At 45.2% G+C, this 13100-nt stretch overlaps 1 protein-coding gene across 1 annotated transcript in view; it reads right to left on the reverse strand.

Moving 5' to 3' along the window:
- The window catches only part of ABTB2 (ankyrin repeat and BTB domain containing 2), a 205098-nt gene extending 196024 nt beyond the window's left edge, over window positions 1-9074 (reverse strand). The window contains exon 1 of the mRNA XM_006124451.4: window positions 7712-9074. Within this exon, the coding sequence (XP_006124513.2) occupies window positions 7712-8579 (868 nt within the window). The 5' untranslated portion in view covers window positions 8580-9074. The remainder of the gene's footprint in view (window positions 1-7711) is intronic.
- Between the last annotated feature and the right edge of the window lie 4026 nt (window positions 9075-13100).

A 13100-nucleotide genomic window follows, 5' to 3' on the forward strand; every position in this document is an offset into this window, starting at 1 on the left:
GGGTAATAGGTGAAAAGGGCTCCTACAGTTATGTTTTAGCATAGGATAAGAAATACATGAATCAAACTAATTAGCATCTCATTTATTCCCAATGCTATTTTTAGAACATTTGGACTAACAAAGAGAAAGGGGTTTTTATTTTAAATACTCCAATTTCAGAAATATATGCATCAATACAGCACATTTCATGTAGGGGAATTAAAACAGCTAATATGAAATGAGCCACTAGCTTTTATTTTAACAAACATGCAACAGTGCCACTGCTGATTGCTCAGGTGCTTCTTGCCAACACTGGGCCAGATACTATATTTACCATGTTAAGCCTGTCGTGTTTGCCCTGCAGTATTTCACACTTAGAACATAGTTAGCTGGATGTCAATGAAATCTCCATCCTGCTCTGAACAGCGTACAGACCATACAAATGTACACACGCACAGGGAATTTATTGGTAATTTAACAAGCAATTTAACTATATCCTAAATTTAACTCTACATAGGGTTTTCCTGTGCAGGGCCAGGGCCTCCATCTCAGTTTCTAGTTCCCTTTGCTTCTGATGGATGCTCCAAACCCTCTTACATACAAGTTGCTATTTAACAAAATTCATCTACTAGCATGTGTCACTAGTAATTAATCTGCTAATTTATGAAGTTCCAGCTCCTAATCTTAAAGTGCCCAAACAAGAAACCCTGTTATAAAGGATTTTATTGTTCAGATTAATCTTTCCAATGAGTTCAAGAATGAATTTGACCGGGAATTGTCATACTGTCAGTTTTATGGAATGAAATGAAAACTAATCACTAAGACTATGTCTACGCTAGAGGGTTTTTGTGCAAAAACAACTGTTTTTGCACAAAAACCCATGGAGCATCCACACCTCAAGCAGGTTTTTGCGCAATAAAATTTACAGTAAAATGGTAGAAAAGAGGACTTTTTGCGGTGTAGGTATACCTCTTTCTACGAGGAATAACTTTTTTTTGCACAAGAACTCTTGTGCAAAAAGGTACATGTAGACGCTCAACAAGGGTTTCTTGCGCAAAAAGAGGCTATCAGAAAAAGCACAGGTGCTCTGATGGCCATTCTGTGAATAGCAATCAGAACTTTCTTGCGCAAGAGCATCCATGCAGTGTGGACACTCTCTCGAGTAAAAGCACATCGCTTTTGTGATGTGCTTTTGAGGTGTGGACGCGCTTTTGCGCAAGAAGTTTTTGGGGAAGATCTCTTCCACAAAATGCTTCTTGTGCAAAAACCCTGCAGTGTAGACAAACCCTAAGGGCCACATTTTCGGCTAAATGTCTATCCAAACTCCACTTGCATGTATGCAAAGGCATGAACATGTTACATGACCTTTGCAAGTGCCACCGTGTGGACGCACACTTTAAAAACATTAGCATCTATCTGCATGCAAGTAAGGGTTAGCATTTGAGCTAGAACATAGTATCTACAGAATCTAGTGGGACAAATTCTAACACGAGTATACAAGTTCTAGAAGCATTTGCAGATATGCAAGCACTGCACGTGCACAACTGAAGGCTAGGGTTTGAAAAATGTTTCCTTATGAGAGGAATTCAGTCATACTGATAGAGTTGTGAAAGATCCCAGTGCACTGGAACTACCAAAGCCCTGCTGTCTGTGTGTTATGTAATAGGGATGTTAAACGGTCAACCGGTTAACTGGTAAGCTCATCCTTACAGATGAGGCTCACTGGTTCCGGTTAATCGACAGGGGCTGGAACAACTCCCTACCTGCCCCAAGCAGAGGGCTAGAGCAGCGGCTGACCTTGGGAGGAGCTGGCCCTGCTCCCAGGGAAGGCTGCTGTCTCTGCAGTATAAAGCTCACGTAACCCTGTAACTGCCAGGGCTCGACAAATAATGTAATCTACTCGCCCGTGGCGAGTAGATTACAACCCGGAAGAGCCGGCGCAGAACCATCTGCGCATGCGCAGAACCATCTGTACATGCACCGAACACAGAGCCGCGCGAAACCGTGCGGCTGGCGAGTGGGGCTCGCTGCCGCTTGGCGAGCCCTGGTAACTGCTAAAATTTTAAGCAGTTATATGGTTACATTTTTAAACACATTTTTACATCCCTAGTATACAGGCAGTCCCCGGGTGACATGGATCCGACTTACATCGGATCCCTACTTACAAACGGGGTGAGGCAACCCCGCACTAGCTGCTTCCCCCCAGCAGACCAGGGAGACACGGAGCGTCTTTTCTCAGCAGAAACCTCAGCTTGAGAATAAAGGACTGAGAGAAGTGAGGTGTGGGAGAATAAAACTTAGCTCTGGAGAAATGTTTGTACCAGTTCCGACTTACATACAAATTCAACTTAAGAACAAACCTACAGTCCCTATCTTGTACGTAACCCGGGGACTGCCTGTATAGGTAACAGGAATCTGTACCTCTTGCTGATGGTGGCTTTTTTATGTACTGGGAGGGCTTCTCTTCACTTAACCCATGATGGAGGCTTTGGAGATTAATCTCCCAGGGTTTGATTTAACAGGTCTAGTAAGGATCTGCTCAATTGACAGCTGATGGTGCCCGTCGAACCCAGTACTCAATGGTGGTCACGAGGAGCAAGGGAAGCCAATGGGAGAGTTTCTTCCACAGAACTCCTGCAGTTGGGACACCATAGAAATTTGACTTGAGGTACATCAACGCCATTTATGCTAATCTCGTAGCTGGAGTTGCATATTTTAGGTCGACTTTCTCCAATAGTATAGGCCTTGCCTAAGAAACCACCAAAGACTCAAGATAGGCCAGAGTAAAGATGAGACACAGTACCTGGGTGAACACATATTGCCACCTGACCAAAAGCGCTGTACAGATTTTGTTCAGGGAGAGTATCCCCTAACACAGAGAAGGGGTCAAACATAGGAAAAAGTTCCATTTTAAAATTGATTCATGGCCCACTGAAGGGGACAATTAAAAAAGTACAGTAGCAGTAACGGTCCTAAAACTGTTTTATTCCACTTATGTTTCCAGCTATTCACTCTCACGCATACACTTCCTGATTAGGGATGTTAAAATGCAGGGGGTTTTGTAACATGTAACCGCTGAAATTTTCAGCAGTTACACATTTACATGTGTAGGGGAAGGGAGGGAACTCCGACTCCACACACATATACCAGCTCTGATGGAGCTGCCTGCCCCCCCTCTCAGAGAGGCAGAAGTGCGGGGGGGGGGGGGGCAGAGGGGGTGGAGAGGTTTCAGGTAGCTCCTGTCTGACCCCTTCCCCACAGTTGCCTTTGATACAGAGATAGCAGCCCAGAAAGGGAGGGGGGGAGGCTTGCGAGTAACCATTTAATTGCGCATACTAACACATCCCTATTCCTGATGACATACAGTTTTTTTGATCTGTAGCAGTAATAATTAGCTTGTTAGAATTAATGAGACATTATGAAAACTAGCAAGCAGTCTGAATAAACCACACTTTACAAGGTGTTTTCCTTATTCAGTGCATAGGCACTATACATGGATTTCAGCAGGGGTTAGCATGTTAAATATATGATATTAAACTAAAAAAAAGTTAATAAACATGAATAGGGATACACTTCTATAAGAGCTAGGAAATTAAAATCAGGACTGTGTGGAGTTTTGTGTGTGTGGAGAAATATAAAACAAAAGTTACTGACCAAATATGGGGCTTTTAGTTTCCAGACAGTAGCTGCTCTTAATATATAATATCATACTAGACCAAATTCATCCCTACTGCAACTCCACTAAAGTGATATCAGCAAATGATTTGGCTAAGTTGTTCTAAAATATCCTGAATAAAGGACATGGTGGTTGGTTTTTTTGCAGAGAAACTAGTATAGCTTGTTCTGGGACCTTAATCCCTTTCTTGCTAACATATTGATACTTCAAAGCAAAGTTCCTACTTAAGCATCACTTGAGCTGCCTTACCTGCCAGCTGTGTTTGGGAGCACTCAAGCTGTTAACGACCCTTTTTCTTTTGAATTCTGCAATAACTGTAGCATTATCATCTATGGTATATTAGGACACAGCAAGTGCATTCCACCTGGATGCCCCAGGAACCATTCAGGAGTATTCAGTTGGTTAAGTACAATAAGTGCTGTGCTTAACAGATGGAGTGATAATGCTGGCTCAAAAGCATTTCTGGAGTTCTTACAGCTTAGTATAATGAATAATAAATGAGTCAATTCATCTACATACAACATAAGAGAACAAACACACCAGCATAAAAAGCCACAATACAGAATCACATCCATGGTCCTTCTCCTCAAGTGAACTATCACAGAGAGCAGCCAGTACCAGCTGTTTCAAGAGGGTACATGAAACCTTTCAGGTGGGGGGTAGGAATGGGATCATTTGTCCCCAAGGAAACTTTCCACCTAATGTTAGAGATGGATTTTCAACTCAAAACTGTAAGTCCAGAAAAGTCAGAACAGGACAGCTATGTTGAAGCCAACCTAAATGGAGATCCTATCTATCCATGCGTCATGAACAGTCCCATCGCACTTTTTGTAAAGATCAAGAATTTGCTTCTGTGCCCCAAGCTAATGTTCCTGGAAAACAAATGAAAATCTGACCTAACTAAAAGCCTGGTTTAGAGTTTTAACACATGATCCTGAAGTTCTTGCACATTTGTTGCCATAAGGAAATTTGAGTATGCAAAGACTGCAGGGCCAGACCACAGCAAGTGTAGGTATCAACAATTCAAAATTAGAAAAAAAAAAAAAAAAAAAAAAGAGCCTAGCTACTGAAGATAGTTGGCTTTATCATTCTTTAACATCACATGCTACTTCTTGATCTTCTATTGATGGCATTTTTTGAGATTTTCACAATTTAATTAATTTCATATTCTACATCTTCTCTTTAATTAATTTCATCTTTGAAGATGCCCAGTGCAATAATAAACTAGGGTTTACTGATGAGCCATGCAGGTGTTTGTATTGATGAAGAAATGGACAAGTCACTCTCTACATGTGTTTCTGTATTGAAAATCAATGCCTAGAAGTGATTTCTTTTGTATACAAATTCTTGTTTGTTAAGTTTTTTCCAGACTGCTGAACATAATGAGCCAAGTGTTTCTCTTAGTATTATTGCAAAGGTCAAATAATTACACTGAATTGAATTTAATTGCCCCACATTTCTACTAATGTAACCAAGCTCAGAATTTGCACAGTGGCTAAGCTTCTTGTAAGTGCAAGTGACTCCACCCACAGTATGCTGTTGCAGGATCTATAGTACTATATTAGTTACATATTCATTTCAGCCATTTAATATTTTTAGCCAAATGTACAGTGCAGCATGTCATCTTTGACTTATAATTGCAAGAATGGACATTAGAAGAGTCACTAATTCTTGTGTTTCACATTAGATAAATGGTCACATCAAACTGAATTAAACACACCTGAAGGCACTCTACACTGCAAGTAGAATAGAAAGTAAATGTATTTATTGAAAGAAATGTTCAGCAAGACAGAAACCACAAAAAAAGGCAAAGGAGCTATCCTTTTCCATGGCCAGTCATTGCTTAGAATTCAATTGCATGAGTGTTATCAGCTGAACACTTGGTGTTTTGAATATTTATAACCCTTTCCTTGCATAGCTGTTTATGTTTCCATCAAACACCAGCCTCCATTCATTCATTGTTGTTATTCCAAAAGGAGATTTCTGTTCAGGCGAGGAGACTTTATAAGTCAGCAACACCATGGATTAACACACTCTTTCAGTCACCTCTTAATCTCAAAACACAGAAACTGTGTGCCAAAAACTGAACAAAGAATATGGTTACCTAAAGGATAATTCTTTCCAATAGAATCATATGACATATTTTACTCCAGATGAGAGGGACAGGTAGAAGAGAATTATTCTGTCCTTCCATATAGATCCTAAACTACAAATGTTCACATGGCCTGCATAGAATTATCTGTTATTGTTTTGGTGGCAGCCAAAATGTCCTAGGTATTTTCTCAGCAGAGGAAAATACAGTCCTGACACTAAAGAGCTGAGGTTTACAAACAAGGTCAATGCATTTGTATATTTCACTTGATATAATTTGCAGTTATGGATTCCACCAGTGCCCCCCCAAATCAAATCCAAAAGGCCATCCTATTTAGAGAGAATTCTGCATATATAGCATATTACCTGTATTTCTCTCCCTCATATTGGAAACACTCTGTCCCTATCTAATAGAGACAGGTGTTGGGAAATAAGGCATAGAGTGATGGTGGTTCATGTATGTGGTGGTTGTGCTGAACAGGCTGGATCAAGCCTGGCTAAGGTGAGGAAGAGAGAACACACACTAATGAGCACAATTTATTGCCCACAGAAATTAAGCCTTTTTCCTAGCGCTCTGAGACAGTCTTATTGTTTACCTAAGGAGTAATCGTACAGGTGCAAGAGGTTAGTTATTTTCTTTAATACACCTGTACAACACAGAGCAGGATTTCCTCCTCTATTTAACTGCATGGCATTTCATTGCTGACATTCAAATGAGAACATGATCTTTATTTCTTAAGGGTAGATCTGCTCCTTTTGCTTGTTCCCTAAACTGAAGTTATTAATGTCACAATTGTGTACGACTTCAAATAAAGACACAGTAACCTTAACTGACAAACCCTTTCTTAATAGGCTCAATGCTTCTCAAACTTTTACATGGGATATGAGTTGCTCTTTGACATCTAATGATACAGTTCAAAGGCAAATATTGCAAGTTTCCCCAAAGAACTGTAAAATAAATTAAAATAAACATTGTATCTTTCAGTATTAGTAGAATAATGCTGGCATTTTCCTCTATCTGCTAATCTGTTGAAGGGCCTAATCAGATTACAGGGGTAGATACAATACTATGTTGTGTTATTTAATCAAAAACTGTGCTATAATCCTCAATTAAGTGAGTTATGTGCCAATTGGTGTAATTTACATATACATAGTATGCACTATAATCTTGACAAGAACAGATCCTGAATAAAGTGTTGTTAGCTCAGAAGTTGTACAGTTATTTTGGGGAAAAAACAGCCTTATCATTGTTTTGCCTTTTATTAGCTATATCAGGGGAAAATATACTGAAGATCATAGAATCAATAGGGCTGGAAGAGGCCTCAGGAGGTCATCCAATCCAGTCCCCTGCAGGACCAACCCCAACTAAATCATCCCAGCCAGGGCTTTGTCAAGCAGGGATTTAAAATCCTCTAGGGATGAAGATTCTACAACCTCACTAGGTAACCTACTGAAATAGTTTTTCCCAATATCCATCTTCGATTTGCCCCACTGCAACTTGATCACAAAGTTTGCCCCACAAAGCTCTCAGTATTAGCCTTTATGGCAGGCTCTTCTTCAGGGAAAAAAAAGTATGCTTTTTTTTTTAAATCAAAACAAAGTTAAAGTTTCTTAATGCAACTTTTCTTTCTCAATACTTGGAGGTACACACACACTCATTCTCTCTTAGTAATGCTAATGAACTCAGAGTGCAGCTGGTAAGAAGTTAATTGCAGTCTCACCTGCCTTTATTTTTATTCATAACAAAGGGGTTGGTTTTCCCACTGCAGTTGCACCATGTATAGCAATTTACACCTGTGCACAGTGATTGCAATGTGCTCCCATTCGGATCTGGTAGTGTTTTGCATCTAGGGTTTTTACAACTGCAAATTATTACATCAGGTGCAAAGCAGCCAAAAATCAGGCCCGCATCTATCACAGTATGTGCAGGACAAGAAGCTTTATGGTAACAGTCACTCAACTTACCATTAGCATTTTTCCCACAGATGAGATGCTCGTAAGGCTGCAATACTCCCCAAAGTTCAGCATCATTGTTGATGACCATCTCCAGGATTTCAGAGGATATTTCTCCTCCTCCTCCTCCATCTGGGCTCTGACTAGCTAGAACCCTGGCCTTGATCTCTTCTACCAGATTCTCTATACAAGCTGTCAAAGAGATAGCTGCATACTCATGGATCCTTACGGAGATCCTAGTGTCCACCATCCACCTGAAAAACCTCCCCACGGAGAAGGTGAGGCCACATCGGGCTGACTTGCCTTTCCTCAGTCCATCTCCTGCACTCATGCTGTACAGGGAAAGAGCCTTGACAGTAGCCAGGACACAGCTTTCTGACAACGACCAGCTCTGGATGAGCTTGATGGCACTTTGGACCTCGAATCTAGTGCACTTGGAATGCATTACACTCAGTCGTTGGGCCTCTCTGGAGATCCTGATCAGGGCTCTCCTAAGTAGCTGAGAGAGTCTCCTGACTGCTTCCTGAGAAAAGTTTCTGCTATTTTCACCCCCCTTTCCTTTTCTGAGTATTTTCCCAATGTCTTCATCAGTCCAAGGGAATTCCTCTAGTTCGGGCAGTTTAGGACACTTGGAAAAGATGTCTGCAACTTCAGGGTCTTCTGGCAGAACAGTGTTCACCGTATCCCAGCTGTTATTCCTACTGTTCATGGAGCCTGAATAGTACCACCAGTTGCCCCTGTGCTGAGATGATGTGAAGGCTTGGGAGTTGGACTTAGAAGAAGAGAGACTAAGGGATCTGCAGGAATCTCCTGCCCCATAACCAGAGTCCAAGGTTAAATCCTCCAGGGTCTTCAGAGTAGAGCTGTATATCCCAGCCATAGGAAAGACTTGCGGTCCAGCCCCTTAGAGGCGCAGAAAGGTGAAGATGAAACTAGACCCCTGCTGCTTTTAGTGGACCAGAGAAGCTGGCACGACCAAGAGAACCGCTGGGCAGCTTATAACATTGCGGAGAAGAGGCAAGTTCACACTTCTGCTTCAAAGGATCCTTCAGGCGCTGCTGGGTGCCAGCTGTCTCCATTCCACAGGCACGCTGAGATCATTCATTTTCCGTCTGGAAAGGACAAGGAGGGGGGAGTGTCGGTATCAAAACAGTCCCCGCCGGGGGGTATCAAAGGAACCTCCTCCTAGGGCAGGTCACTGCGGCGTCTCTAGACAAGGCCAATTCCCCGGCGAACGGGGTGCTGAGCAGGCAGGGAGAGGCGGGGTCCCGAAGACGAGCAGAGACCCTACGCCAGGCAGCGCTCCAGCCCTTAGGGAGCGAGGCAGCAGGAGAACCTGAGAGAGGCAAGCGGCGCTCGGCTCCCTTGCAGAAGCTTTGAGCGAACTCCTCGGCTGGGCACCCCCGTGTGCAGACAACATGCAAATGACCCGGGGGAAGGACACCAATCAGCGGCCGCTGAGGCCGCCAGTGAATCGGGGCTGGGCGGCCCCTATGCAAATCGGACCCAGGGAGCGGGGCCGCGGGGAGCGGCGCGAGAACTGGGCGGGCGCGTTTCCAAACTCCCCGCGTTTGCGGCCATTGGCAAAGCTGCGCGCGGAGCGGCCACCCCTTGCTCGCCAGTGAGGCGGCAGAGGGACTTTTTCGCCGCTCAGGGGCTCTCGGCTTGCTCAGCCGGGTGCAGCGGCTCAGTGGCCAGGCGCAGCCGAAGGGGCGGGGAGCGGGGAGGCTGGGAACGAGGCGGACGGGCTGGCGTGGCTGCAGGACCAGGCGGTCACCTGTGGGCAGCGAAGGCGTCTCTGTTCTCTCCCACCCCCACGCCATCCCCCGTGCGCGCGGCCTGCAGGGGCCCGCCCGAGACGGGCCGGGCTTTCACGCTGGTTTCCACCCGCAGCTGCTTTGTCCTCTGCTGCTCCACAGTGAAACGGCCCCCGGTGAAGATCTCCCGCTTCCAGGTGAAAGACCAAAACCACGTGTCCCTGAAAGCAGCGACTGGGCTGCACGCTCGCTTCATTCATGCTTCCCCTACCTGGCTCCTCTACGGGCGTTGGAAAATGAACAGGTGGCTTGTACGCGCGGAGCATTGAAGCCACCGCGCCCGCTCCTGACAGAGGCCTTTGTGCGATAGTTTGCAAAGTTCTTGACCTTGCACCGCGGGCTGGATAGGAAATAGCCCTGTCTCGTTTGCGTCTGCTCCTCGCTGCAAAGTAGTGCTAGCTCTTCCCCCTGCAGTCGTTAGGGCTATTTTGTTGCAATTAGGATTTACTTGGTGCAGTAGCGCCGCTTTCTGGTAAGAAAATCAATTCAGATCAGCGTCCTCTCAAGGCATCTCGAGTAGGGATGTAATAGTGTAGTCCAGTGGTCTCCAATCTTTTTACACCCAAGATCACTTTTTAAATCTCAGAACAGGCAAAGCTCTACCGCCCCGCCCCTTCATTGAAGCTCCGCCCTCTCTGTTCTCCTCTGCTGTGTCTACATTGGCACCCTTTTCCGGAAAAGGGATGCTAATGAGACAAGTCGGAGTTGCAAATGCCACGGGGGATTTAAATATCCCCCGCGGCATTTGCATGAACATGGCTGCCGCTTTTTTCCAGCTTGGAGCTTTGCAGGAGAAAAGCACCAGTCTAGACAGGATCTTTTGGAAAATAAAGCCTTTTCCGGAAGATCCCTTATTCCTGAATTTAAGAGGAATAAGGGATCTTCCGGAAAAGGCTTTATTTGCCGAAAGATCCCGTCTAGACTGGTGCTTTTCTCCGGCAAACCCTGAGCTGGAAAAAAGCGGCAGCCATGTTCATGCAAATGCCGTGGGGGATATTTAAATCCCCCGCGGCATTTGCAATTCCGACTTGTCTCATTAGCATCCCTTTTCCGGAAAAGGGTGCCAATGTAGACACAGTCCTCCTGTCCATCACTTGTTATCCCTAGCCCTTACTTACACCCTCTGATAAACAGTTTATTTTTAAATTATGCAATATATAAAATAAAAATCACATGTTTATAGTTACGAAATAAATGGTCTGGTTTTTATTCATGCTATTTAAATCTAAAATGAAGCATTTATAATAATACATGTTTTTGGGACAGAGTTCTGCAGCTGGGGAGAGGGAACAGGGTGCTGGGAGGGCAGAGGACAGGGTTCTGCAGCAGGGGACAGAGTGCCAGTGGGGACAGGTTTCTGCAGCTGGGGACAGGGTGCCAGTGGGGACAGCGTTCGGGGAGTGGGGACAGGAATAGGGAAAGAGTTCTGTGGCTGGGGACAGGGGAGTTGGGACAGAATTCTGTAGCTGGGGACGGGAGTGGGGACAGAGTTCTGTGGCTGGGGAGTGGGGGCTGAGAAGTAGGGTGCCAGTGAAGGCAGAGAATCCCCTGCATTTGCCTCTTTCCAGGATTCCCTCCCACCCCCCCCCCGGGCAAAGCCAGCGCGTGCCTCCTTCGGGCCCGACTCCCCCCCCCCCCCGCTCTGTGGGCAGCCCCGCGCACACCTGCCCCGGGCCGACCCCCGCCCCCCCCCCCGCCTGCCCTGGGGCTGACTCACCCCTCCTGTGCGGTGCAGGGAGCCAATGCTCCCTCCCAGAGTACACCCAGCAGAGCAGCTAGTGCACTTCTGGAATCGCCGGAAGTGGCGCTAAGCTGCGGGACTTCTGTCTATCCCGGGAGCCGACACTACCTCCATTTTCACTTGAGGTAGGTAGTGGGGCTTCTCGGGGGTGGGAGGGAAATGGGGGCGGGAAGTAGGAATAAGAGATCCTCCGGAAAAGGGCTTTTTTCCGGAGGATCGGGCCGGATCGGGGCCAGTGTAGACGCTCTTTTCCGGCTTTTCTAAAAGCCGGAAAAAAGCGGCGGACATTTTTATTTAAATGCCGCGGGGGATATTTAAATCCCCTGCGGATTTCCCTATTACGATCTGAAAAATTAGCATGCCCCTTCCGGAAAAGGGGCCAATGTAGACGTAGCCTATGTGTCTATCGTTTAGATTGCAGAAAAACACTTCAAAAAAAATATCTTTTTTACGTATGGTACAGCATTGATAAAATTAGCACTAAGCAAAAGAGATGAGATTAGACAGTGAAAATGAGCTAGTCTGTTTTACAGATGTAGATAAGTAGTTTCTAGTCATTAGTCCTTAAGTGCTAGTAAGAGTTACAGAGATTTGTTTACATTTATTTGTTATTGTTTGTTTATTTTAAAAGCGCTGTTTCTAATTCACTTTAGTTTCATGGAAACATTTCTATTGGTCTTACTCTTTCAAACAGAACTAATTACTTCAGATTTGTAAATTTCACAGCAACCCTGTAGCCATCCTTTTCTCCTCCAGATTTATATTTGTTATTTAAAAATTCCTGCCCCCGGTAATTTTCACTTACTTTCAGAGGTGAAAGTTACTTAAATGTATTAAGGTACCGTTATATTGCAACACTTCCCCCCTGCCACACACAGGGAGCTCAAGGCAGGGGGATGGGAGTGTATGATACAACAGTACTTGTAATAAATTGAAGCATGGGCTGGAATGTGGGGTGTGTGTGTGTAGGAGCAGATGATGATTTTGCGAGGCCCATGGCAGCACAATTTCTCAGGGCCCCCCCTTTGATACAGCGCATGCGCGGGGCTTCTTGAAGCGCGGGGCCCGGGGCAGCCGCCTCGCTCGCCCTGCCCTATATCCGCCCCTGTGTAGGTGTGTGCAGGAGTTAAGGCAGGAGATTGGGAGTTTGGGGGGCTAATGGCAGGGGCTGTGTGGGTGCAAGAGTCAGGGTTAGGGTGTAAGGAGTGGCTCAGGTCAAGAGGTAGGGGTGAGGGAGGTGCAGGAGTCAGGGTTGGGGTTGAGGACTGACTCAGGGCAGAGGGTTGGGGTGTGGAGGAGCGAGGGCTGAGGCCATGAGGCAGCTCAAAGCACGGGTGGGGATTTGGGGAGCAAGGGCGGCAGGTTTGTATAATTTTTGGTGATGCCCAGAATGGGTCTAATCCCGCCCGCCCACCCGCCCTGTAGGCCGATATATATTTTATTAAATAATGTAAAAATGGACTGGAAACCGTAAGCATTTAACAGTTTACCTTTATTGCACAGTATCACTATCGTAAGAAAAAAATATTTAACTAAGAATATCAACGTTATTAATATGCTTTTGACTATGGAATGAACCCATTGTGGATTCAATTGTTCATCAAATAATTATAATTATATTGTACCTGTTGTGATGAAGTGGGAATGTTCTTAATGTTTTCTCTGATGGACACATGACCAGAAGTAAAGTCCTCTCTCTCAGGACTTTTCCCACCATCCTCCTACCAATAGGGATTAGTTTGGCTCCCACCAAACCCTCCTCGTGCAACTATCCTGCAATTGCATTAACCCACTGTGTGTGACATTAACTCAGGGACGGAGAGGCTGGGGGAAGTGTTGCTTC

The sequence above is a fragment of the Pelodiscus sinensis genome, chromosome 4 (genome assembly GCF_049634645.1).
Source record: "Pelodiscus sinensis isolate JC-2024 chromosome 4, ASM4963464v1, whole genome shotgun sequence".
Classification (NCBI taxonomy): domain Eukaryota; kingdom Metazoa; phylum Chordata; order Testudines; family Trionychidae; genus Pelodiscus; species Pelodiscus sinensis.